The sequence below is a fragment of the Tauraco erythrolophus genome, chromosome 7, assembly GCF_009769465.1.
Source record: "Tauraco erythrolophus isolate bTauEry1 chromosome 7, bTauEry1.pri, whole genome shotgun sequence".
Classification (NCBI taxonomy): Eukaryota; Metazoa; Chordata; class Aves; order Musophagiformes; family Musophagidae; genus Tauraco; species Tauraco erythrolophus.
Genome location: NC_141471.1, coordinates 11,011,263 through 11,036,859, shown reverse-complemented (window position 1 = coordinate 11,036,859; position 25,597 = coordinate 11,011,263). Strand labels below are relative to the sequence as shown.

Below are 25,597 nucleotides of genomic sequence, written 5' to 3'. Positions count from 1 at the left end.
CCCCAGTGCTAGAGATTTTGCTCATGTGACAAGCTGGATGACAGAAAAATGTCCAGGTTTTGTTCCAACATGCAATCGATACATTTCTGGAGATACCAAACTAGAGAGCTTCGGGGTCCCAAAGTTTAGTCACACCTTTAGAATCCCTTCAACAAAAGACTAAAAGTAAATGACTGCTGACTACACAAGTCAGAATCCAACTTACTCCGTTATGTAGATGACCTCTGACATTCAGCCTTTATACACACTACTTGTTTCCAATTATATCATCCCCAAAACGATTCATATATTCTGAATCAATAGTATCATAAAAAGACAGTTGTATATGCAATGAAAATATGAGAAATTCCTAGATACTACATTGCTACAACAGTTGATAAATCGGCAATAAACAAGCTCTCTAGATCCCACGGAGTAGCACTGCACTGATGATAACAGAGGTTATGGATGTATACACTTGGATGCGTATCTTGCACGCAGCCTCATAGAAACATCAAGACTTAAGTGACAATTTGTACAGACTGTGACTTTTAAATGACATTTGAAAAAGTGTGATTTATGGTCTTAAATTATCTTGATTTTTTTTAAAATTGCATCTTAATATGTGTCCTTAGATGTGGATAAAAAAAGAAACGTAGGTTATATTAAGGGAGATAACATGATGAAAATTGATTAAGGTAAGCGATTTCAGATGAGGTAGTAGTTGAGTATCTATTTTAATATTACGATGCTCCTTAGGTTCCACATCCTGTCCACCTCTCCGTTCTCACTGCTTGATGCATATTTATCATTACAATTTTACCTTTTTTAAACATTTATTATTATTTTACCCTTACATCTATTACTGATTGGCGATTTTTACTAGACTAAATATAATATCTGAACTGGCTAAACTAGGCTACTGAGAAGGAGTGTTCTTAGCAGAATTAGTAGTGGAAAAGTTTCACCACCCACAAAATTACTCATCAGAATGCGTAGATACTAACCAGTGGAAAATGTTGGAACTCTAAATGTCCAGTCAGTTTCACCGATCATCACATGAGGGTGCATTCTTGAGTCTTCTCGAAGATCCCACACCAACAATGAACCATCTATTGTTCCAGCAAAAACTAATGTTGCTTTACTGGGACTAGAGCAGCAACATATCACCTGTTAAGCAATAAAAATATGTCTGGATGATACTATGAAAAAGACCAATGATTTCATAAGCCTGAAACATGTTTGTTCTTCCTAGGCATGCAAATCCAGAGAGATAGCTTACAGGTCTTTGCAGTAGAAGGACAACTTATTTAAAAGGGAAGGAGGAGACAAGATTTTCAGTAGGCCTTCCCTTTTCAAGACAATTGTGTAACCTGCCTCTACTGCCACAAAGCTGAAGGGAGTGATTCGACTGTATGATAGTGACAGGTAGAGAGAAGTCCTGACAACATCTGAACCAGGTGTTCATTCACTATTCAATCATGAAAAGGAGTAAAAAATTAAAAAAAACAAACAACAAAACACCATAGCACCATGTCTACATTCTAGTCCTGGAGCACAAAATGGAATAAGAATAGTGGTTTGCTCATTGGACTCAAAAATGTTTCTCAAAAGGTGACATATCTTGCAACAGGACAAGAAAACAAAATACAAATAATAAAGCCATTTATTCAATGTCCAACTATGCAATGTTATTAAAACATACCTCTGAGTTGCATATTAAAACTTTTTGAGGACTGGAGGGCTGCCAGATGTTCCAAACGCATATGATGCTTTTTCTGTTCAGTAAAACAATACCTGCCTTTTCAGGTAATCCATGAACAGAAAGTAGTGTTTGCCTCTGAACTGGAGACATATATAGGCAGGATATTTTTCGGTCTAAACCATTAAAAAAAAAAAAAATCAAGAAAAGAAATATATAAAAAAGTAAACTCACTGCAGATGAAAAGGCGTATTTAGCTACTATAGCAACAACCAAAGAAGCTAAGACATAATTATGAAGAATAACTCTATTAACAGTGGATAGCTTTTGACACTCACTATACAAGAAAAAAGGAGAGACTACAAAAGGAATTCAAAAAATTAGAAGCAAGTAGAAAGTAAAAAGTAAGAGAGTCAAGAAATTGATAGAATAATTATTCTGGGTATAAGCAAGCCAATCTGAGCTGACGTCAGTATATATACTGAAAATTAAGCTAAGCCTCAAACAGGACACAGCACAGGCCAGGCCTTTTCTGGATCATCTCATGTGTTCATATTAGAATACATATGGTTTTGCATTATAATAGGTCTTCCTAACATAATTATAGATGCTTTATTTTTCATTTTTCTTTTTATCCAAACATCTACTGTTTATATGGGGAAGATACAACTGCAGTTCAAACATATCAGGCTATATTCTCTCTGTTCAATAACCTTGCTTTATTTTCGACTTTCACCCTACTGTCAGCATAAAGAGCCTCAACGAAACTACAGCTCTTGGGATGGCCTTTCAACAACAGGGGTAGGAAATTACATCCAGGACACCCCTATATCACGTTATTTACTGGCTGAATTTCTCGTTTCACAGCAGCTAGGATACCCTGATGTTCCCTACATGAAACCAATCTGCAGAGTTACAGCAAGATTAGCGCAATTAAAAGAAAGGCGGGCTTTACATCATCCATATATCCTGATATGTGCTGTTTGCACTTCAGTCATGACAAAAAGCACAGTATTTAGCATAAGGAAGAAGAGTTCACACTATATACTAAAAGTAGTAGAGTAAAGTTCCCTTACCATGAAGGAATGGCTGGTTAGTATTTAACTGGAAACAGCTATCACTAATAGACAGACTGGTTTGTCGAGATCTTAGTTTCCACCTGGGTTGTGTTGCAACTTGATCTTCCTCTAGCAAAACAGCAATCACCTTTCAAATATAATTACATTTATAGAAATAAAAGGGTCGTCCTATCTTTCAGCTTTGCTATTTGTAGCTTTCTAAAGTAGGTGGATTAATATAATAAACCTTTATCAACTCTCCTGTTAATTTTATACCTTTGCAAAAAACCAGCTTTACAGACAAAGTAGCACAGCTCTGGTTCCATTCCTTTGCAGAGAGATAAATCTCACTGATAATGAGTATTATTTAAGTAATTTATTTAAATTAGTCAGAACAAGTACTGTAAGTGATCTATCACACTGTATACTTATGCACACAACTCACAAGGGACATTAAGTACATAAGAGTACCTGGCAAGCAGACCGGAGGAAATTTGCTAATCTTTGTGAATCAATTTTAGGTGTTAGAGCTCCATTCACTGGCATATCCTGGCTATTTAGGGGACCTAAGAAAAACAGAAAAATAAAATCAAACTTGAAGCTTCAAAAGGGAATCTATTAATAAAACCATAAGAATGATGCAATTTTTAAGCAAGAGGAGAGTGGCAGGGATCAACTTCTCTTCAGCCGAAATAACAGTAGTGAAGAACAAGACCTGTTGCGGAATCATATCTGCTGCCAACAGAAACAGCAATCCAAAAGGAAGAAACTATTTCTGCCACTTCTTCTCCACCCCTCCACAAGGGGATTCAGAGTGCCTATAGCAGTTTGGTGTTGATGCAGTCTGCCACATTACAAATCTTGACAATTAATAGGTACGGAAGAGAAAGTTTATGTGCGTACATCCATAAATGAGTAAGATTAAAGTGTTCTTCACCTCCAGATACAACAGCACTTTCTCCTGGATGTTGTGTCCATTTCTCCAATGTCTCAACTTCCTCAGTTTGAATGTCTCTCTCAATATTGTCCTCGTTACACTGAACATATGCCTAAAGTAGAAGATAAAGTGATCAATACATGGGTGACACAGCTAAGAATGACAGAACTGGACAGAACTTAAACTGATGGGCTCAACCTGTTCTGTCTGTAAATTAAGACCTAAGGATACCAACACGGTCACTATTTTGTGCGTGCCACATTTGTGCATTTTACCACATTTCACACAAGAGTGCTAGGCCTACTGCAAAAATACAGAATGTCTTACATGATGCGTAAACACTAAACCCAGTGTACTTGAGACAGTGAGCCACAGACATATAGAAAGTCCTTTAGAAAGTGGGGAAGAAACATGAGAGAGTTCTCTTCTAACATAGAAAGGAAATGGTCTGTCTGTCCAAAAGTTTTGATATCATTGCTTTATAGTAACTAAGGCTTAGACATGAAAATTATTAACTTATTACTTTAGTATCCTATTAGCTTTAGTAACTTTATTTAGTAAGGAAAATTATATTCCAGAACAAGAACCAGCACTTTCAGGATTTAAATATTACTACATATTTGTTACCCACCTGCTTAGTGTTCATTTTGCCAAAATTCCTGATATACATGTCATACTCATTTACAGGAGGCAAATCCAATAAAGAAAAACTAACTGAGAAGTCCAGATCAATTAGTGGGAGAAGTTCTGAACTCCGTTTTCTTTAGAATGAATTACAGGAGAGAAACACAAAAAAGGTTAAGACCAAGTATTCCAAAAGAAAAACAACCTGATTTTGTACAGTACCAGAGATCTAACCATTCATTGATCTATGTAAACTGAAGCTGCACCAAAACTGATTGACAGATAAAAGCAGATCAATAGAAGTACATATAAAATTGTTATGAGTTCTCTTTCAATGTTTGCTGAGATAATTATCATACTTGACAATGTGATACTGACTGCAAATGGCAAACTTATATTGTTTATTATTAAACACAAACTGTCAAAGTCCAGCACGATCCTCTTCTCTAAGTATTCATAGATTTCATAGATTTCTAGGTTGGAAAAGACCTTAGAGATCATCCAGTCCAACCGTCCCTAATCTGCCATTAAACCATATCCTTTAATAGTTCATCCACCCTTTTCTTAAACGCATCCAGGGATGGGGACTCAACCACCTCCCTGGACAGCCTATTCCAGTGGCTGACAACCCTTTCAGAGAAGAAATACTTCCTAACATCCAACCTGAATCTCCCCTGACTAAGCTTATATCCATTTCCTCTTGTCCTATCACCCATCACTAATGTAAAGAGCCCTTCCCCCACTTCTCCACCATCCCTTCTCAAGTATTTATAGGCCGTAATCAGGTCTCCCCTCAGCCTCCTCTTCTCCAGGCTAAACAGCCCCAACTCCCTCAGCCGCTCCCCACAAGTTTTATATATTCAAAAGCTGTTCTATGAGGTAACAAATGAATGTCTCTTTCTTCCTATACTTAGGATGGTGGCTAACTCTCCTAAACTTATTTTATTAATGTACATCACCTATATGTGTACATGTTTTATAATCTATAATGTCCTGGTTTTGCTAGGCTTAGGTAAATGCATTTTGAATTACCTCCATTGGCAATAGACTACCCGAATTTCTACTTCTTTACATCACTAGGGAAACAAGTAACAATAGCAGCTATCCTATAATATATTTTCAATATATACATTAAATGAATTTATTGCTGATTCATAACCTGTGGACATGAGTATCGACCTCTTCCCCAGAAATCAGGCCTCCAAAAACCATCAGTCACTGGACTATTGGACTTGAACTAAGTTATATGAAAACAAATACTTGAGATTGAGTCACACTATGTATTTTTCAACTTGTAATTTTTGTTTTGAGTAAGATTAGCACATTGTACAGTATTTGAGATACCTGAATCTCTTTGTCCTATGAAATGCTAAATCTTTCCATATTCCTAAATTCCCTTTCTGGAATGACTAAAAAAAATAACCCAACTGCCTTATCCAGCTTCCCTCTATCCTTTTACTTTCTGCCTACCTAAATTCTTAGTTTTTTCATCTTTGCTCACAAATAAAACTGTATTTTGATTCTTAATTGGAAAACAAGTTACCTTCATATATGGTGTCTTATTCTGAGAAATAAAAAACATTTATATGATATTATTCATTATCATCAACTACAAAGAGATTCCCACCACTCCACTTGTATGGATGTGTGGGTAATGAAAAGACAGTCAACCTTTGTCACAATTCACACAACTATCCATCTACTTTAATGTCATTAAACTGTTAAGATATTTTAAGAGTCAACTGCTCAAATTACATAGAGATGTCTGTTCACAAGTTAATTCCATGATCTTGCTATAATACAAATTCCTTGACAATGAGAAAATTTTTGTAGTCTCCCTTTCTCTCTCTTGCACTTTCAGGTTTTTTTAATATACTTAATATAAATACAACCCAGATACAATTCTGGGTCTGTAGCAATTCCATTATCTAAACAGTCTTACAGATGCATATTCTAGTTGTAATTTCTTCTCAGTAAGATAGTCTTTGAAATGGGAAAAGACTAGAGCAGTGTAAGCCAGAATTTCTCCTCCAATATTTCAGGCTGGATCTTGCTTTATGCATAAGGACAATTTTCACATCTCATTTTTGCTACTTGATGATATCTATTGCATTTTCTTACCCACATTTTATTTTTACTTCTACTTCCTAATACACCACCTCTTCACAAACACTGTGGGCACGGATTGCTGAGATCTAATTCAAAGGTATCAAAGTTGCTTCCTAATTAGAAATCTTACTAATACATGCAGACAAATACTTAAAATAAACTAATAAGCTTCGTATTAACACTTAGAACTCCAAAGTGTCACAGGTCATTTATAGGATTGCTTTCAGCCTGTTTACCGGTGGCAATGTATTATCACAGCATTAAATTCTACAAACTCTTCCTCTTTCCATGAAAATATCAGTTATCTTCACAGGTGATATGCACTGCTAGCATGTATACAAATTTATATACATACTCATACCCAGTCATAGTACATAATCAGTAGAGGCTGTCAAACATTTCAGAAGGCAATTCTGCAGAGAGATGTCTTCCTGAATTTCCTAATCTGTTTCCACTGTCTAGAGAGGAAGCCTAGACAATGAACTTGTGTAAAATTTGGCCATATAAATTTAGGCAAGGTGAAGTAGACAGCCTAGACAATAAGGAGATTAGCCACTGATGTGAAGCCACGAAGCAGTGGATTCTAGTATTATCAATAAAATTTACCATTCTTGCTTTACGCGTCCAATTGATGTAACAGAAAACTGGAGATATACACAGTGCTTCTGATAAATCTGGAGCTCCTGGCAAGTTCCACAAGAAAGAGGCATCAATTTGTTTCTTTAATACAGAGCTGTCTTGGATGTTTCAAATTTAGATCAATTTTAGATCAATATTAGCATGTTTTTACACCAACTGGTGTTATCCTTGAGAGGGAACATGCTATTTTGGCAACAGTATGTACCATACAGAGTCTTGATCATTTCAAAAAATTACAGTTGTGCAGAGTCCTGAGAGCAGCTAAAAGGCTTGCTCTCTATTACTATAAGTCAATGTCTAATCAAGTGACTGGAGAATCAAAGAAATGACAAATCTGGCAACTCATTCTGTAATAAAATGATACACAAACTGACATATAGATAAATTTCTGTTATAAAATGTAATGTAGCGAAGTCTGTAAATCATATTTACTTAAGAACTGTTAGCTTACAAAAATAATACTTTGCTCTGAAAGCCTCAAGTTATTAAAGCTCATACATTTCAAACAATGAAAAAAATTACATTTTGCGTACGAATTGCTATTTTGCATGGATTATTTAAAATACACTTACTTCTGCTTACTAGCCATACTTCGGCTACTTTGTCGTTGGTTTGCCATTTGAAAATCCATGAATATTCCACAAAAAGAGTTTCTGACAGAAGGGTATTGCTTTTCTGTGATATTATAAAACATTGTTAGTGTTATAACTCACATTTTACAGTGCATTAAAATGTAAAGCAGTAAGTCTAAAAAGCAACAGATTATTACGACACAGCTACTAAAAGTTACTAGTTTGCACATTACACAACGTGCTCTAGCACGGTTATCAATACAATAAGCTTCTTAACCTCAGTGATGGGCCAGCATTTTTCCCTTACTACAGTCCTTTACCAATCAATTCAAAACAACTGACCGTTGCAGTTTTTATTTTAGAAGACTATGATGCAGAAAGCATCTCTCTCTTTCTTCTGCCAGTAGCAGGTTCTTGTTCCCCTATGCACAGTAAAACGTTCTGTGACCAATTCTAGAAATCGTATCAAATTCACACAGGCTACACCTCTAAATAAAAATCCATCACTACAGCTAGTGGAGAACCTCATCAACATCAGCTTAACTCGTGCCCTTGGATGATTAAGCAAAACATTGAAAATTGCCACTTTAAAAGCCACAGTTAATGGAACAACTACAATATCTGATGTCACGTTGATTTCACTCCTTTTCCTGACTAGGTGGTAGCTAATTGACATTAATATCCAACTTCCAGTCAGGACCAATGGTGTTCCACTTACTCAAAGGAAGACTGCCTCTTTAGATAATACCTGTAAAATGCCTTTAAACTTCTAAAAATCATTATCAGAATGATCAACAACCATTTTAACCAAACGAGATCAAAACTTCATCAAAAGAGTGTTGTGTAATATACAATAAAGCACTAAGTGCTACAATTCAGAATTTAGAAATCTGATTCTATGTTAGAATTCCATCGTGCTCATTAGATCTAGAGCATTAATGGAATTATTTTATTGATTCCATATTGTTTATTAGAAAAATAATAATTGCATAATCTGCAAGAAGAAATTTGCTTTACAGTATGCTGGTTCTAACTTGCAGTGACTACTTAACCGAAAACCTATTGAAAGACTTACAGAAACTCCATGCTATACTTCCAAGACTGTACTATGTACAAACTATAGTAAAAAGCTATTTAAGATTCTTTTGGACAGTGACTCTATCCTGCTGTTTGCAGGAGTGGAGAGCGCAAATGCGAACCACAGCTGTAGTTAGTTGAATAAGTAGGTCTGGCACTCACAGGTATCAGATCAACTGAATATAAGACAAGAATTCCATAGTCACTTTTCAGAAAAAAAATCCTGCATTGTAAAAGTTATATGGAGTTATGTATTAAAGTAGTATCTGTGTTTCTCTCGTCTTCCCCCCTAGAGCAGTGGCTTCAACTTTGCCTAAAAGAAAAAGGCAAATTAATGTCATTGGAAGACCCAAACTGTTCCAACACTCCTTCAGTTTTCAAAATCCAGACTCTCATATCCTCCTTTTACCCAAAATAAGACATATTAAATGTCAGTCTGTAAATTTTTATAGTTCACATTTTAAATGATTAGTAATGCCTCTGAATTATTCTTTAGCAATGTGAAAGTTGCAGTACTTACCCACAAACCTAAGTGACTCATCCAGAGGACCAGATTTCTGCCTTTAGGCAGACATCCGGAAAAAAAAAGCCTGTTTACTCGTAAGTTGCACGCGTTACTCATACCTTCAATAAAAAAAGACTGGTATCTAGTCACATACCCATGACTGGTGCCTTTTTTTCATTTTCAATTTTCTTTGGCAGTGAAGTACAAATTCTGTCATTTTCTGCAGTAATTGCTCTCTGAATTTCTTCAATATCTGATGTTCTGGGAAATGGAATCTCTCTTAGGTTTTCTTCTTCATCTCTTTCTTCACCACTTTCATTTTCATCATCATCAAAATCATCTTCATAATCCTTTAAAAGTGACAGGACTTTCAATAACTAATAAACATGTATTATAGATGTATTTTTCAAGATCTTTCAAATAAATTATAAAACACTGTCAAAATAAAAATGAAATTCTCATACAGATGGCTGTAAATCCTCTGACTGAAAGGCATTTTAAAATAACTGTTTGATAGAAAGAAAATGGCATGTCTTGATTGTGCGGTAATTTTAATCAAGAGAAAACCACAGTATTGCTCTTCAGTGCTCAAAATAGATCCCTTTTTTTAAAAAAAAAATATTCTAAAGTAGGAACTATATGTCTAGGTGAATGACATGTTCTTTAAAGAAATAAAATGACAGTGGTCAGTGGTATGAAGTGCTTCATAGATGTATAAATTCATTTACTTGATAGTATTAATTGAAGTTGCCCTTCAAAAGCAGGCTCACATTTACTAACCTACCACAGTGCTGCAAGTCCACGCATAAGGCTCATACTTGAACAGTTCTCTTAATTAAGGCAACTCATCTCATGCTAAAATAATCACCTAACACAAATTATATTAATTTAAACATGCTCATTTCTCTCCACTGAATGGCAAAGGGCTACTATAGCCAACAGCTGAACAGTGGACATCAATCCTAATGTAAGTGGAGATGAATTCTAGCTTTGCTGAACAAAAATGTAGCAGGTTCAGCTAGCAATAAAAGCACATTCAACACACTCTTCTATCTTAATAACTTTAAAGTAAACAAAAGAGAGCCAAAAGTAAGAAAGTTCAATTAAACAAGTGAATTATTGTGTGTCAAAACCTTTTCCTACAATATTTTTGCAATGAAAAACAATGAGGCTTTTTTTTTCTCCTGAAATCAATTATTTCTTCCCATTATTTAAGAAAATCAGCATTTTTCACAGAAAATCATTTAAGTAATTGTAATCCAGAAACACAGAAAGAGCATCTTGTGAAGACTTCAACTCAAAACCAAAAGTTGGTTCGAAACCCCTGATGAAAACTAAGTAAATATATAGCAGAGAGTTTTTACATGATATTTTAGTTACTTATTATCTACTGTTAGCCAAGTTAAGGTCAGTCACAAAAAAAGAATAACTAAAAACTATGTAACATCCTGTAATTTTTATTTCTGTAAATAAAGCTAATCATTATTTTGATACTTGAGAATTACTTCAACAGGACAATTGTATGCTTTCACTTACTTCAAAATCATCTTCATAATTTGCTGAAAAGTTATCAAGTCCCGTGTCTGAATTATAGATGCATGCATCTTTCGTTTCCTAAATGAGAAAAATAAAAGAAACTGTTAAATAATTTTTTAAAAAAAATAAATCTTTACCTGTCAAATCTTAGCATAAAGACACATGAATAGTTGTTCTCAGATACTTCTACATTTTCAAGCAAACATACAACAAATTCAGCTTAGAAATATATATAAAAATATACATAAAAGTGCATTAACAACTGGTGATTACTGATTTAAAATAACAATACAGGAAGACAAAACAGAACTCAACACCAACTTGGGAAGGCCAACTGTTTTCCCACCAGCATTTTTACTGGGAAAGACATAAAAACTGCTGTGTTGCCTATAATGTCATTAGTTCACAGTAGCTCTTATGATGGTGTAACAACAAAATAAGACTGTTCTACTTTTTCAAGGATTAGACAAAATTATCCCTATACCTAAGTTATACTGGGGGACTCAATCTGTTAATAAAATAGTGCAGATATTGGAACCAGGAAAACAGAGACATGGATACAACAGGAAAATAAGATATTTTTATACATAAATAATTTTATTAACATTGAATCCTCTACTGTATTTACATGGAATAAGATTTATGGCACCCCTGAAATAACTTCAAAGAAACGGCCTTTCTCCAGCTTATTGAACTTGATTAAAATAATGGCACTTAATTACTCCAACATGTACCTCAAACAAACATAAAGTTTAAAACAACACACATTGATCTATGCAATCTTTAGTCAGCATTTTCCTTCAATAACCTCTTCAAAGTCATAGCCTAAATCATCCATGTGTAAGGGATTTCAATTGATTTCAAAATGGAAATAAATGTGAGGTTTTATGAAAATTATCCAGCATAACAGCACACCTATCACCTGCTTATACATTAACAACCAAAGGATAGCAGCTGGTGGTCAAACACCAAGTTAGGCACACTTTTGACCCTTTCAAGACTCCTCAAGAGCTAGAGCCACCTAGTTTTCACAGAATGTAGTACTTTCAAAAGTATTAAGGACATTATATAGCAGTAACCAGCTTCTATGGATATCTTACTTTCCAGAGTCATCAGACTGCTAGGACTAGGACTACAGCTCTTCAGCCTTTCTGGTTGCTGCTTTTTGTCATTTCTCAGATCAATCTTTGGATCAAGAATAAAATTACATCAGGTTGTCCATCTGGGCAACACTGGCCAAAACTGGGCAAAACTTCCCCAATTTGCTCTGCCTGCAAGGCCGCAGATATCCAGCAGTAACTAATTCATATGGAAATTCTTCTAAAATTCTTATTCCATTTAGTCAAAGACACACATAGTAATACATCCACAAAGATGCCTATAATTTTTATTACCTTACTATAATCATCTCTGAATATGCCTATAGAGCTGTAATTTTTATTAATAACACAGTGATGTTAGTTGTGCAGAGTCCTTCACTTGGGGTATAAAAACCCCAAGCATCGCTATAGGCTCGGGGAAGAGTGGCTGGAGAGCTGCCTGGCGGAGAAGGACCTGGGGGTGTTGGTTGACTACCAGCTTGATATGAGCCAGCAGTGTGCCCAGGTAGCCAAAAAGGCCAATGGGATACTGGCGTGTATCAAGAATAGTGTAACCAGCAGGAACAGGGAAGTGATCCTGCCCCTGTACTCGGCACTGGTGAGGCCGCACCTGGAATATTGTGTCCAGTTTTGGGCCCCTCGCTTTAAGAGAGATATTGAGCTCCTGGAGCGAGTCCAAAGAAGGGCGACTAAACTGGTCAAGGGGCTGGAAAATAAAACTTATGAGGAGTGGCTGAGGGAGTTGGGGCTGTTTAGCCTGGAGAAGAGGAGGCTGAGGGGAGACCTGATTACGGCCTAAAAATACTTGAGAAAAGATGGTGGGGAGGTGGGGGAAGGGCTCTTTACATTAGTGATGGGTGATAGAACAAGAGGAAATGGGTACAAGCTTAGTCAGGGGAGATTCAGGTTGGATGTTAGGAAGTATTTCTTCTCTGAAAGGGTTGTCAGCCACTGGAATAGGCTGCCCAGGGAGGTGGTTGAGTCCCCATCCCTGGATGTGTTTAAGAATAGAGTGGATGATCTACTTGAGGATAATGGGGATTAGGGATGGTTGGACTGGATGATCTCTAAGGTCTTTTCCAACCTAGAAATCTATGAAATGAAATACTTGAGAAAAGATGGTTGGGAGGTAGGGAAGGGTTCTTTACATTAGTGTTGGGTGATAGAACAAGAGGAAATGGGTATAAGCTTAGTCAGGTGAGATTCAGGTTGGATGTTAGGAAGTATTTCTTCTCTGAAAGGGTTGTCAGCGACTGGAATAGGCTGTCCAGGGAGGTGGTTGAGTCCCCATCCCTGGATGTGTTTAAGAATAGGCTGGATGATCTACTTAGCGATATGGTTTAATGGGGATTAGGGACGGTTGGACTCGATGATCTCTAAGGTCTTTTCCAACCTAGAAATCTATGAATCTATGAATCTATGTTTATAACATTGCATCTGTTACACATGTAGTTTTTACATACTAAAAATCTCCATCTCTCAGTAGCTGTCAAAATCTTACCATTCTCATAAAAATGTCCTATATTCTCACAGGAAATCAGAACCATCCCATCACAGCTAGGTTCCTACTTTAAAGAACATATGGAGAATATACGGCCAATACAAAGCAGGATTAGGAAGCCATGCTGGAATACCTGGATGACTGTGGCTGCTGGAGTAACAAATATATGAAGACATTCAACAGCATAAAACGCAAACCTATGGAATTTGACTTAACTATCTCTGCTGAGTCAGGCCTTAAGTAGGGATCTTACCCTCTTAGGTTGCCTCCTATTGCCAATGAAGACGGAGAAGATAAAGGAAAAGGAGACCAAATATAAAAGTACTGAACTGCCTATTTCTCTCCACAAGCTACAAAGGACATTTAGGGAAAATTGAGTCCCCACCACAGATAATTCACACTTAAAGGTGAACTGAATCTGGGCCTTAAAAATTAACATCAATGCCAGCTGCTACCTGGAATCTCAGCTGTTGGAAACAACAGAGGAACAGTTTGAACATACTAGTTGATCCAGGATGACTGTTGGCCACAGTGGCAAGAGCTGTGCAGACTAAACCTAAGAATATGTCAGAAAGCTACTCCTTCCAGGAACAGGTAAGTGTTTACGTCATGTACAGCATTACATAAGGAACTGATGAAAATTCATATTCAGTACTGTGTTCAACTCTGGTCACCCACATTCAAGAAAATTCAACACAAATTGAAACAGACAAAGAGACAGCTGCTAGAATGATAAGAGAATGAAGAATTTGGCTCGGATAGGACAGTAAAATTAAGTCAGAGAAGAGACAAATATGCTTTCCGTAAGCTCATTAGGGGAAGAAAACCCTAAAAAAAGTATTTGAGCTAAATGCTAGCACTAAAGCAAGAATAATGGAAACATGTTGGAAATTAAAAGGAAGGAATAACAGAGGTCTTGGAGCGTCCTCAAGAGAGAAGTATTTCTGGCATGAAAACAGCCAGATTTCAATAGAATTTAGTAAGGTTTTGAAAGATGCATGGCTGAAGGACATGTGAAAGATATATGGCTGTCCATAACATGAGAATATGGAAAAGGATGTCTTCCTTAGGTACTACTACTTTTTCTAGATCAGGACCATAATCCTACAGCATTCCAAAACAGAATTTGGATTTTGGGGGATGGTTATGAATGGCTGAAAATATGACAAAATATTTTAAAACTTTTTTTATGGTAAAGTTAGGCTCTACCTGCCAGACTGGTCCAAATAAACCCAAGTCTGTACAGCCTGCACTTCAGACTCGCTGAAAACTTGGGTCTGTCTGCACCTGTCCATCTAAACATATGCAAATACTTTCCTCTTTTGTATGGCAACTGTTTTAAGAGATATATATGATCTACATTCTTAGCTGCATTTTACTTGGCTTACACTACATATTGTTTGCCTATGCCAGCTGTTTATAGAAATAAATAATATACTTTAGGTATCTGTAGATGATTTGTATTACACATCTAAACTCTTTCCATTTATTGAGAATTATTTTTTCAAGCATAGAAGACACCAAAATACAGTTGAATAGATGGCTACCTTCAATGCCTAGCAAATTTATACACAATAAATCAATTTTCTAATGCTGTATCCAGAAAGAGAGGTTAGGAGATACTTGAAGACCAACATACCTAAATCTTGTCTTAGAATGGAATGATATAGAAATACATATTGTAGTTGTTATTAATCCCAAGAAAAATGTAACATTCTAAATCCCAAAACCAAATAGTTTTACCTCTTGTCTTGTGTCTCTTTCCTCTTTTTCAATGGCTTTTCCTATATCTTTTACAGTCCTACTGAAAAAGCGAACAACAATTTTATTGGTTAACATAGAAGAAAGCACTAGTTTTGGTTTGGTTTTGTTTTCTGGGGTTTTGTTGGGGATTTTTTGTTTTAGAAAAAATAGGTCTTTTTTCCTGAAAAGGCAAAAATAGTTGAAAATTTCCAATAAACTAAAATATTTCTATGAAAACTAATATAGATCTCTACTTTTGATATGAAATGATAATGAAACAGCCAAGTGATCAATCAGCTAAGAACTGCAAAAATCTTGTCCAAATTTAATGTCTATGGTTGCATCAAAATGGAAGAAAAAGCCAAGGAAGAAAAACCTAATAAACCACATATCTACTAGTTGTATTAATATCCGCACCAAACTGGAGAACAGGATCAGCTTGGTGTAATGTGCTCTAAAGCTGTAAATCACAGACTGACATTCAAACCTGGGCTTTCACTCAGGGGTTTCATTTAATTTCTATAGTACTGTACAAAGGACCTAGGAAAAATATTTTATGCACCTTAGATTTTTGAGATCAAGAATTCATGCTTATTGTTTTGGTGGTGACTGACTGTTAGTAGATACCATACAGTATATACTTATTTTAAATCTCTGAATTTACCTTACATGCTGATGGCTCACCACTTCTCGAATTTCCTTCTCTTTTTTGTATTCACTGTTCTGTAAAAGAAGTCACAATATTCATGTGTCAGAATTTCAGTTTCATCATGCTGGGATGAAATATGTATACAAACCTGTAATAGTAGTAGTGATATTAAATAGTAAGAAAGGTTTCTAATTAATTATTTCAATGACACATGGTATTTTTAATGAGTTATTACTTGTAAGAAGTTATGTGTATGAACTAACATCAGAATAATCTACTCCCTACAGATATGGTAAGCAAAGAAAAAGAACACCCACAAAAGAGATGCTACGCACATAATATGAGCATCTCCCGAAAACATTAAATACCTGAGGGTGAAGTGTGGCTACATCCCCTTCTGCAATGCATTTCATAAAGGAAACAATAAGGGATCTTGAGTCTTCTCCTTTGCTTGACAAAACCTTACAATGCTTTACCAGAGCAAATTCTGGCTTTTTTATAGGGTAAGTTCATATTAGTGTATTAGTAACAATGGTTAAAAAATAGTATGGGCCCAGTGTACACTGCCTAAATTGTGAGCCCAGGGCACTTCCCTAAATAACCCCTAGGCATGGCTGAAAGGCTGATGGGGGTTAAGTGCTGACCTGAGCAGGCTGTAGACACCCCGTTTCAAAGCATGAGATTTTAACAGTATGGACTTCAACAATTCACACCATCAGGACCCAGGGACAGAGAACAGCCTCAGACACTTTTAATATCCAGTATAGGGACTTGACTCTCAAATTCTATATTATGAAGGTTTGCTTAAGTTTGGAAATGTATTCAATAGCTTGTTTAAGATAAAGGTGCTTTTCTCTATTCATGAACATCAGAAAAGAAACATATATCCTGTAACAGCTACTTGAGTAAATTTCCAAGTAAGTCAAACCTTGAGCAAGCTCCTGATAGACTTGTGAATTCTGCTGCAGAAAGTCAGTAACAGGCATCATTGGCAGTGGGTTCCTACACTAAAGATGCCTAGTATTTCACTAGAAAATATATTTCTAAACTTTTCTTTGAGAAGCTTGTACGCCTTCACTCTTCAGATCAAAGTTTTGATTAAGTCTCTAGGATATAGTATCATGCTCTGTATTAGAAACATACAAGACATTCAATGGCTTCAGAAGTAGAGGGAAAAACATAAATATAAGGGATCTATACTCAAGTACCTACTTGTATATCCATGCTCCCTTTATAGGCAACATCTAAAATAACTACTAGTAAACAATATTTTTTTTCTATAAAGGCAGCCAATACATTTTAAGGGACCTCTAGCTTAAATTTGTCTCCACTTCAAAGTGTTTGTAAAAGTTTCAAAAGTCATTGCAATAAAGAATTTTATGAATAAAAGATATTTCTAACATACAGACAAATTTCTAGTTTAAACATCATGGAAGGAATCAGCTCTGGGTTAAGATACTTAAATGCAGATGTAGTGTTTGTATCTACCACTTTAGCCTCAAATTTCAGAAAATATTGGTTTATAATCCTAGTATTTTTATTATTCACCTTATCAGTGATGATATATCAACAATTAAAGTAGGTTTCAAGGCAATGTTTTAAAGCCTTAACAAAACTAACCCTTTGATCATGCTTCTTTCTTTCATTTTCTCTACTTTTTACTCTCTCATTAGCTTCTGCTCGTTGCCTTTCTCTGTCTCCATGAAAAGATCCCTCTTTAGATCTCTTTGATTTATGTTTCTCTTTCTCTTCCTTTTCGTAACGTTTATGACTCTTCTCTTTTCCTGGTCGAACAGAATATTCTTTTTTTTCTCCATGTCTTCTTTCTCTCTCTTTATTCAACTCTTGATCTTTTTGTAACTTGTGTACATGTTCACCTTCTTCAGCTTTGTGGGCTACAAATTTGTCAATGCTTTTTTTGTTATCATTATCCTGGAAAGAGAAAAATACCATTGAAGAGTTAGAAGGTTCTCCAAGACTGTTTTATCTTCACAAATCTATCAATTTTTGACCATGGACTTTTTTTTTTTTTGACTTCAATGGATTTTGAAGTACCTAATCTCTTTCTGCCACATGGATCTTCCAGCCATTTTTTTTTAATCTCCTACAATGGCAAGTTTCAAATTAGCATTTCACTCAAGATTCTGATATTTCTTCTGGGACATCACATACTTTGCTACAGAAAATTCTTTAGATTATGTATTCTTCACACAAAAATTTAATTCTTTGTTCACTAGGTGGTCTAATATAAAATAGGATATACACTTACCAATATCCTTGTAATAAAGGTACGAATAGCTGATGGAAAATTTTGATGTAGCTGTACAAAAATGAAGCAATGTTTGCTACATATTTTTTTTTTTACTTTAAAAAAAGAATGACTTATGTTCTTGAAATAGAACGCCTCAGATATATTTTGATGTTGCATTTTTTGCACACTTGTGAGGACCATACTACCTATGCATCTCTCAGATTTCTTAGGGACTGGAGTCTGATCCAGTTTCTTCATTATTCTACAATTTTATCTTATTCCATTATGGAAAACTTTGTTCCTTTCCTTTCTTTTACCTTCTTTTCTTTATGTCTTCTTTCTTGCTCTTCACTTCTTTTTTTCTCCTCCTCTAGAAAATATACGTATAAATGAATGAACAAATTTTACTATACTCAAACTCCATACATAATTAACTATAGCATGTAGAAAACAGTATTTCAGTGCATGGGTTTTCTGTAACATAAGAGCTTTCTAAAAATAACTTAATAGTCTGTGGAAATTCTCTCTCCAAAGCTGGTTACTCCTTTTTCTTTCCCAACGAATCTCTCTATTCTCAATCATCTTTTGTAATGGTAAGAGTAATGACACACACTACTAATTTCAGCAATCACCATGCAACTTGGGGATTCCAATGGAGCACTCAGTAGAGAATGTCTAGGCTGTAAGGTACTTACTCCCTTCAAGTCAGCTGACCAATGAAACCAGCAACATTTACCTTATCTTCAGAGGCACCAAAACAAAATTAGGTTACCACAAGATTCTGTAAAGATATACATTTCAGTAGGTACTCACACCCGCCGGTCTTTATCCTCTCTGTACAGATAGGGTATGGTTTCAGAATATTTCTATTTAAATATCAAATATTTCAAAGTACAAGAGCAACTCACAGCAACTTACCCAAATGATGTCTGCTTTCCCTTCTTCTGTGATGTTCTTTATCTCTTCCCTCAAATGATATGGGATTATTTTGTGTAGCTGTTTGCTTTATCTCATGTCTTTTATGTTTTTTGTCTCGTTCTCTATCAGTCTCCCTGTCTTTATCTTTTGGTACACTGTATCTTTCCTTCTCCAAACTTAACTCTTGAAGCTTATCTCTGTATCTCTCTCTGTCTCCTTCTCTCTGGTGTTCCTTTCCCCTTTCTCTCTCTCTCTTTTTATCCCTGTCTCTTTCACGAGACTTAAATCTCTCTCTCTCTCTTGTTCTTTCCTTGCTCTTCCCTCTGTCTCTGCTTTCATGTTTATGAGTGCCTGTGTCATAGACAGATCTCTCTTTCTGCAGTTTCTTTTCTCTGTGCTTTTGGTCTCCATTCTGACTATCTGGTTGTGATGCCTGAAATAAAAAAAAACCACACAAACAAACCTATTATTATAATGTAGCAATCTATCTTTATATAGGATATTCATGTGAAAAAAATATTTTGGATAATTTGGATAATATAATCATGAATTGCTAACCATGAATTTAATTTCCACTGTATTACAATGCTGATATATTTCTAAATTTACTTTGTAAAATTATTAACATCATGTCTGTACATATTGAAAAAAAGAACTAATAAATGAAATAAATAATAAGCTTCATTTTCAATGTATTTGAAAAGAATTTGCTAAAAAAGAGGAAATTTTCTGTGGAACTGTGCATTCTGTTTAGAGCTACATTGAAAAATTAACCAAGCATCGTAAAGCTGTTAGCTCCTGTAGACAGAAACTGTGCCATCTTGTAAAACATGTTACAGATATAAGCAATAACGATAGATAACTGGCCATCCTGCAGCTGCCTTTAGAACAGAAGATTAGCTTCTACTTGAACAGAAAGCAGTATACGAAAACTGTGAAAGAAAGTTTTTGGCCAAGATTCCTTGAGGATGCAACTATTGTTACATTTTTTTAAAGTCATAAGAGAATATATTTTAACTCTCCTGAAGCAAATAGGACAACTCCCACTGATTTCACTACATACATGATTTCAGCTATTTACTCAATGCAGAAGAAACAGAACTTGCTTTGATTATAGTCAATGAGTAAAGTGAATTAAACTTTATCCATCTGTGTCACAGGAATGAAAGTCTAATCACACCACTTCTGTTGGAACTAAAGCATTCCAACTCAAATTTGCTTTAGCCCACTTGGAAGTAGGGGAAATGTTATTGAATGTCTATAAATATACAAAGTACTTATACCGAAATAACGGAGAGCTTTGAAATGCAATTAACAGAAAGCTAGGTAATAGATCAACAAGTAGGATGCTCAGTTTATCAAAGGACTAACAAAGACCTGCACAAGGAAAAAAGATACCTCCTGGAAGACAGCTTTTTAAAAAATACAGCACAAGCCTAATATCAATATCAATGGTGTAACTGACTGGAGCCTGAATGCCGATTTGACCAGAGGATAAAGTAATTAACCAGTTTAAATGAGCACGACAAACACGATAGATGATGATAACAAATACAATACATAATATACATGTAGGAAAGTGAGTAAGTATTATATAAAGCAGAGTGGCAACTTGGATTTGGTGGCCAGCAAATCAGACCTCGCTGTGTGCTGTGTGATTATCAAAACAATGGTATTTTTTCCATTTATCTAATTAAGAAATCTGCAGAATGATCTTATATGACTTGTGGAGCTAGAAACAGTTGAGCAGACCAGTCTCTGGACACACTCGGACTAGACAGACTCCAGAACAGTCGGTTGTGGCATGGAAGTTAGCAGCTACACATTAAAGATCTGTGCTGTTTGTATTCAGTGATGCAAATTTAAAGTCTCTGGTGTACCAAAAAGACTTAAAGACCTACTATAGATCCCACAAGACAGAGTGCCTAGTAGAACAAGCTGTCAACTCTCTGTGTTTAGACTGTCAAGAAATTCTACTGCTGTAAGGTAACTTAACATCCAAAATAGTAGAAATAAAATAAAATCACCCTAAAATATTTCCTAAGTTCTTCTGCTGTCCAAGTATCTTCCATGGCTCTTATCTAGAACAGAAAAAACAGTGAAAGACTGAGTAATGAATTTGCAGAGAGAAGTAAACAATTAACAATGAATAGTTTTTCCAAGGAAAGGATCAAGTCATATATGGCAAGTACCACTGAACTCTGCTACGTGATCACTAACTTGATTTAGCCCTAAAGTGCACACTCACAGTCTGCCTGACCTGTCTGCACCTAGAAGAGGCCCGGAGCTCAGACTTCTACTGGGTTATCCAGCTCTGTACTCACGTGGTAAATAATTTTGACGTCAGTGCCTATGGTGGATAACAGCGTGGCCCTTCAAGGAAGACTTAAAATTGGTCTTCCAATGACAGCCATTCAATCATGCTACAGACCAAATGGGTACTCAGTCAGGCCACTTTTGGGAAGTAATCAATGTATCAATGCCATTAGGTTCAACCTCTTGCTCTATTAGATTTAACTTCACAGCCCTGGTCAGGGACTGACTTAGTTGAGGTTTTAATATCTCTGAGGTTGGAGTTTCTCTGGGTAACCTGGTTCTTGGGTTTGACCACTCTCATCTAAAAATGTTTTCCTTACACCGAGTCATAATTTCGTTTGCTGACAGTTAGGGCCCCTACCTTCTCTACTTTCACTGTACATCTCCAAGAAGAATTTGGCCAAATCTTTTCCAAAGATCCTCTGTAGATACTTGAAGAAAGTGGTTAGATCGCCTCTTAATTTTCTTTTCTCTAGTCTGAACAGGTCCTTAGTCCCCTTCCCACATGCATCAGGGCTCCAGCCCCACAGTCACCTCAGTGCCTCACTCTAGAACCTCTTTAGTACCAGGGGCCTTAAAACCAGACCTAGAACTGTAGATAGGGCTTCACAAGTGCTGAGTAGAGGAGAATAGTCCTCCCTACACCTGCTAGGTATGGTCTTCACGATACACATAACCAGTATGTGATTAGCCATAACCACCTGAAGAGCACTCTGATAACTTATGTTCAAGTTTCTGTCCACCAAGATGCCCGGATCCTTTTTCTGCAGAACAACTCACAAAACCCATTCACATGGCAAACAATAAATATAGTATTTTCCCCTTAGACATATCATTTGAGTCACCCCAAAATCAGTTGTAAGAACATTTCAGGAGATAACTAACATGGGCAAGCAGTGAATCTAAAAATACCATGACAAATGTAATTTTTATTTTTTTTTTATCCATCAGCAGGAATCTGACACAGCCACAACACATTTTTGTTAGATTTTTAAACACCGAAAGTTAAAAATAGATTACTGTGCATTTCAACTGAACAATGGAAGCTTCTGGTTTAGCAATCGCAAGCATCTTAAAAAACACTGGCGCTATTTTCCAATCAACTGTCAATATTTTTAAATGGTTCAGACTACATGTGTAAATTGACTGCCATATGAAATATTTATATGTAGCACTGAAGAAAAAAGTAAAAAGATAATGAAAATAATCAGAGTACATGGAGATTGTTTCACTAGACTTCACCCTACTTACTTATGTTATATTTCTTCTATCCTCATTTGCAGAGTTACTGCCTTTAACTGATTCACTGCTGCTAAATAGATTGAACTAAAAAAAAACCATATTGCTTGAGATCACTAAAGCAAATGAGTAATTTTAATCTATTGAATAATTTTAACTAGTTCACTGAAGTTATGATGACTATACTCAAAGTGACATGACCAGGCCACACTTATTCTCAAATTTACACTTGGTAAAAGTTACTAAAGATTAAGAAAATAATCCCTGATAAATACTCGAACGATGAGCTGCAGGTGGAAGAAAATAAACATATGGTACCCACTTTTTGCTAATTAATTATATAGAAGCGGCATTTTAGCAGTATATTTTAAATTTTTAATTATTGTACATGAAAAAATTCTTGTATTTTCAAACTTAGAATTTATGGAAGATTGTAGTGGGTTGGTAAATTTCACCTAAAGTTGATCAGAAGCACCAAGAAAGCAGCCTTTGTAACAAAAAGAAAGTGCCCTTTAAGTTTTATTTTCTTTGATCCATAAAAAAAGGTAAAAAAATACAAATACTTCTGCAGAAAGTCAGAAGAGAAAGTAACACCAATGACCATTTTCTGGAGTGGAGTTTTAACAAAGCCTACGAAACTCAACAGACCTTGTGTGAGGGTAAGATGGAAGGAAGGATAAGGGTAGGAAGAGAACAGAGTGCTGTATTATAGTCTCAAATAGTAATCTATTTAAAATCCCTAATATATATGATTATGTTTTGGTTTTAGACAATATTTAGGTACAGATCAGCAAATAAAGAAAGAATGCTAATGACGTTAATAGCCAAAACCCAGTATAACCAATACACAATATCAGATAATGTAGTTGGAGACCTATTTCAAAACTGAGGCAAAAACAGAGACAATTCTCTGGTGCACAAAAAGGTGCACGTACCACTTTCCTGGGGTCTGCAGTTTTCGTCTCACTACCACTACCACTAGAATCTGTTGCTTTTCTATATGATTTTCCACTTAATTCTCTGCTTTTGCAGGAAACTAACTAACAAACAAACAGAGATCTTTTATGAAACTTAAAGAAACTTAATACCTTTGAGACCACTGTCCCTCTGTAAGTAGAGCAATCATTGTACCCACAAAAATAAATGTTTAAAACAAACTTTAAAATGATTTATTGAAGTTTCTCACCTCTCTGCTAACTTATAAGTCTTCATATACTTAGTTAAATCCAGCTTAAGATTAGTTATTTAAGCAACACTGAGGTTTAACTTAATTTATCCACCCGAGAGCACAGGGAGCACATCAGTTGACATAAAACGCCACATACATAATGAATGCAAAAAGTACTATGAAAATTTTAAACACTTAAGAATCTGTCCTTTAAACTCAACAATAAGCATGTTGCCTTATGAAGTTAGTAGAACAAGAGACCTTCTTACTTTAGATAAACTCTTGAAGAGAGATCAAGAGGGGGTTTTTCACTCACAACCCAGAAAGACTAGAGGTTTCCAGAACTTACTAACATTAAGTTTTTAACTAGGTTAAGAACTCAGTTAACTATGATTCTAAAGAAATAAAATTAAAAAAAAACAACAGTAAAATGTGTTTAAGTTTTTAAGCCAGAGAAAAGTACTTTATTTTTCACATATAAATATTTATCTTTCTTACTTCCAATACAAGTTGCCTATTGGAGAGCCCTCACATAGTTAAAGAGCACAAGTGATAGACTTGATTTAACAAAAAACAGCAAAAGGAGGCTTTCTCATGGTGTGGCTGTTAGCATAACCACTTCAGGGTCTTTGGCAGTCTTATATCAATGCACCTGAAAAAATTTTAGATTAAAGTTAAACCTTCCATCACAATTCAGTAGCTCATCTGTTTTCAGCAAAGAGGTTACTGATGTATCAGTTACTGAAACAATATCCAAATTAAAGTTTTTTGAGTGGTCCTAACATACTACTTCACATACTCTGCCCAGCCACTGTTTCCTACTCCATCTTCTGTTTAGCATGACCACAAATTAATTAGCTGTAAAATCCAGATTCAGACAACAGTAATAAAAGTGATTTGATACTTCTGCTTTTTCAAGTGAACAAGCAGAAGTTATTATTGTGTTATTATATGTAACACAATAATTGATGTTAGCATGTCCATGTGGTTTTGTCCTTTACTTTGGAGCCCTACAAACTTTTCATAATTTAACACCATCATGCAAAAGTTATGTGGGTTCCTAAAGGACTAAAACCCCAAAATTAACAGTTACAGGAGTACCAATTATTAAATATACTTTATCTACAATCCAAAACATTAACAGCTTTGGATATTTTCACAAACCACCTATCCTCTTCTGCAGAAAGATCTGTGGCTAATAGGGCTTCATCTGGAAAAACTTCCTTACTCCCGCTACTTGGGTGGGAGTTTCACCGTCTTGCTGACAAAACAAGACTTGCGTTGCCCAAGGAGTGCCCTGAGGAGCAGCAGCAGAAGCGCGAGGGCTGTCTCCTGCCTTTGCCCCCTCAGGCCCCCGGCTTGTTCAGCGCCAGGAGACACGAGTGGCGGCAGCGAGACGCGGCCGAGCGCGGGGACGGGTTTGGCAGGCACCGAGGCACCTCAGGCGTAAAGGGAGGCCGAGCACAGGAACAAGCCGGGCCAGACGGCGGCCGTGCCCCGCTACCGCCGCTGCCGCCGCCCCCGGGGGCTCCTCAGGGCCCTCCCAGAGCGGAGGGCAAGGGACGAGGCGGGACGGCCCCTCGCGCGGCGTCCGCAGGAGCCGGGCCTGGGCGGCGCCGGCCGCTCGCCCGGCGCCCCGACCGCTTCGCGGCAGCCCCTCACCTTGTTACCCTCCATGGCGGGCGAGGGGCAAGCGGGGCGGGGCGCCGCGTCCCACCGCCGGCCGCCTCCGAGCGGGCAGGAGGCGACGGCAGCTGCGTCCGGGCCTGCCTAGCAACGGGCGGCGAGGGGCGAGCAGCCGATCGGCCGAGCGATCGATGAGCGCCGGGGCCCTGCGCCAGACCGGGCGGATGCTGCTGCCGCAGAGGATTGTGGGGACGGGAGAGCGCCCGGCCGTGAGGCGAGGGGTGGATCACGGTGCGGCTCGGCCCTGTGCAGCGCGGCGGGCCGGCTCCGGCCTTTCTTGGCGAGGAG

The 25,597-nt window shown here is 36.7% G+C and overlaps 1 protein-coding gene across 1 annotated transcript in view; it reads right to left on the bottom strand.

The window, feature by feature from the left end:
• The window catches only part of DYNC2I1 (dynein 2 intermediate chain 1), a 34,761-nt gene extending 9,443 nt beyond the window's left edge, over positions 1 to 25,318 (bottom strand). The window contains exons 1-16 of the mRNA XM_086614447.1: positions 25,286 to 25,318; positions 20,928 to 20,981; positions 18,901 to 19,333; positions 18,300 to 18,352; positions 17,352 to 17,663; positions 15,747 to 15,805; positions 15,083 to 15,143; positions 10,739 to 10,816; positions 9,357 to 9,552; positions 7,621 to 7,723; positions 4,308 to 4,437; positions 3,677 to 3,788; positions 3,211 to 3,305; positions 2,758 to 2,887; positions 1,685 to 1,857; positions 987 to 1,149 (exon numbers count right to left, since the gene is read on the bottom strand). Coding sequence (XP_086470573.1) covers positions 987 to 1,149; positions 1,685 to 1,857; positions 2,758 to 2,887; positions 3,211 to 3,305; positions 3,677 to 3,788; positions 4,308 to 4,437; positions 7,621 to 7,723; positions 9,357 to 9,552; positions 10,739 to 10,816; positions 15,083 to 15,143; positions 15,747 to 15,805; positions 17,352 to 17,663; positions 18,300 to 18,352; positions 18,901 to 19,333; positions 20,928 to 20,981; positions 25,286 to 25,300 — 2,167 coding nt within the window. The 5' untranslated portion in view covers positions 25,301 to 25,318. The remainder of the gene's footprint in view (positions 1 to 986; positions 1,150 to 1,684; positions 1,858 to 2,757; positions 2,888 to 3,210; positions 3,306 to 3,676; positions 3,789 to 4,307; positions 4,438 to 7,620; positions 7,724 to 9,356; positions 9,553 to 10,738; positions 10,817 to 15,082; positions 15,144 to 15,746; positions 15,806 to 17,351; positions 17,664 to 18,299; positions 18,353 to 18,900; positions 19,334 to 20,927; positions 20,982 to 25,285) is intronic.
• Positions 25,319 to 25,597: the final 279 nt, after the last annotated feature.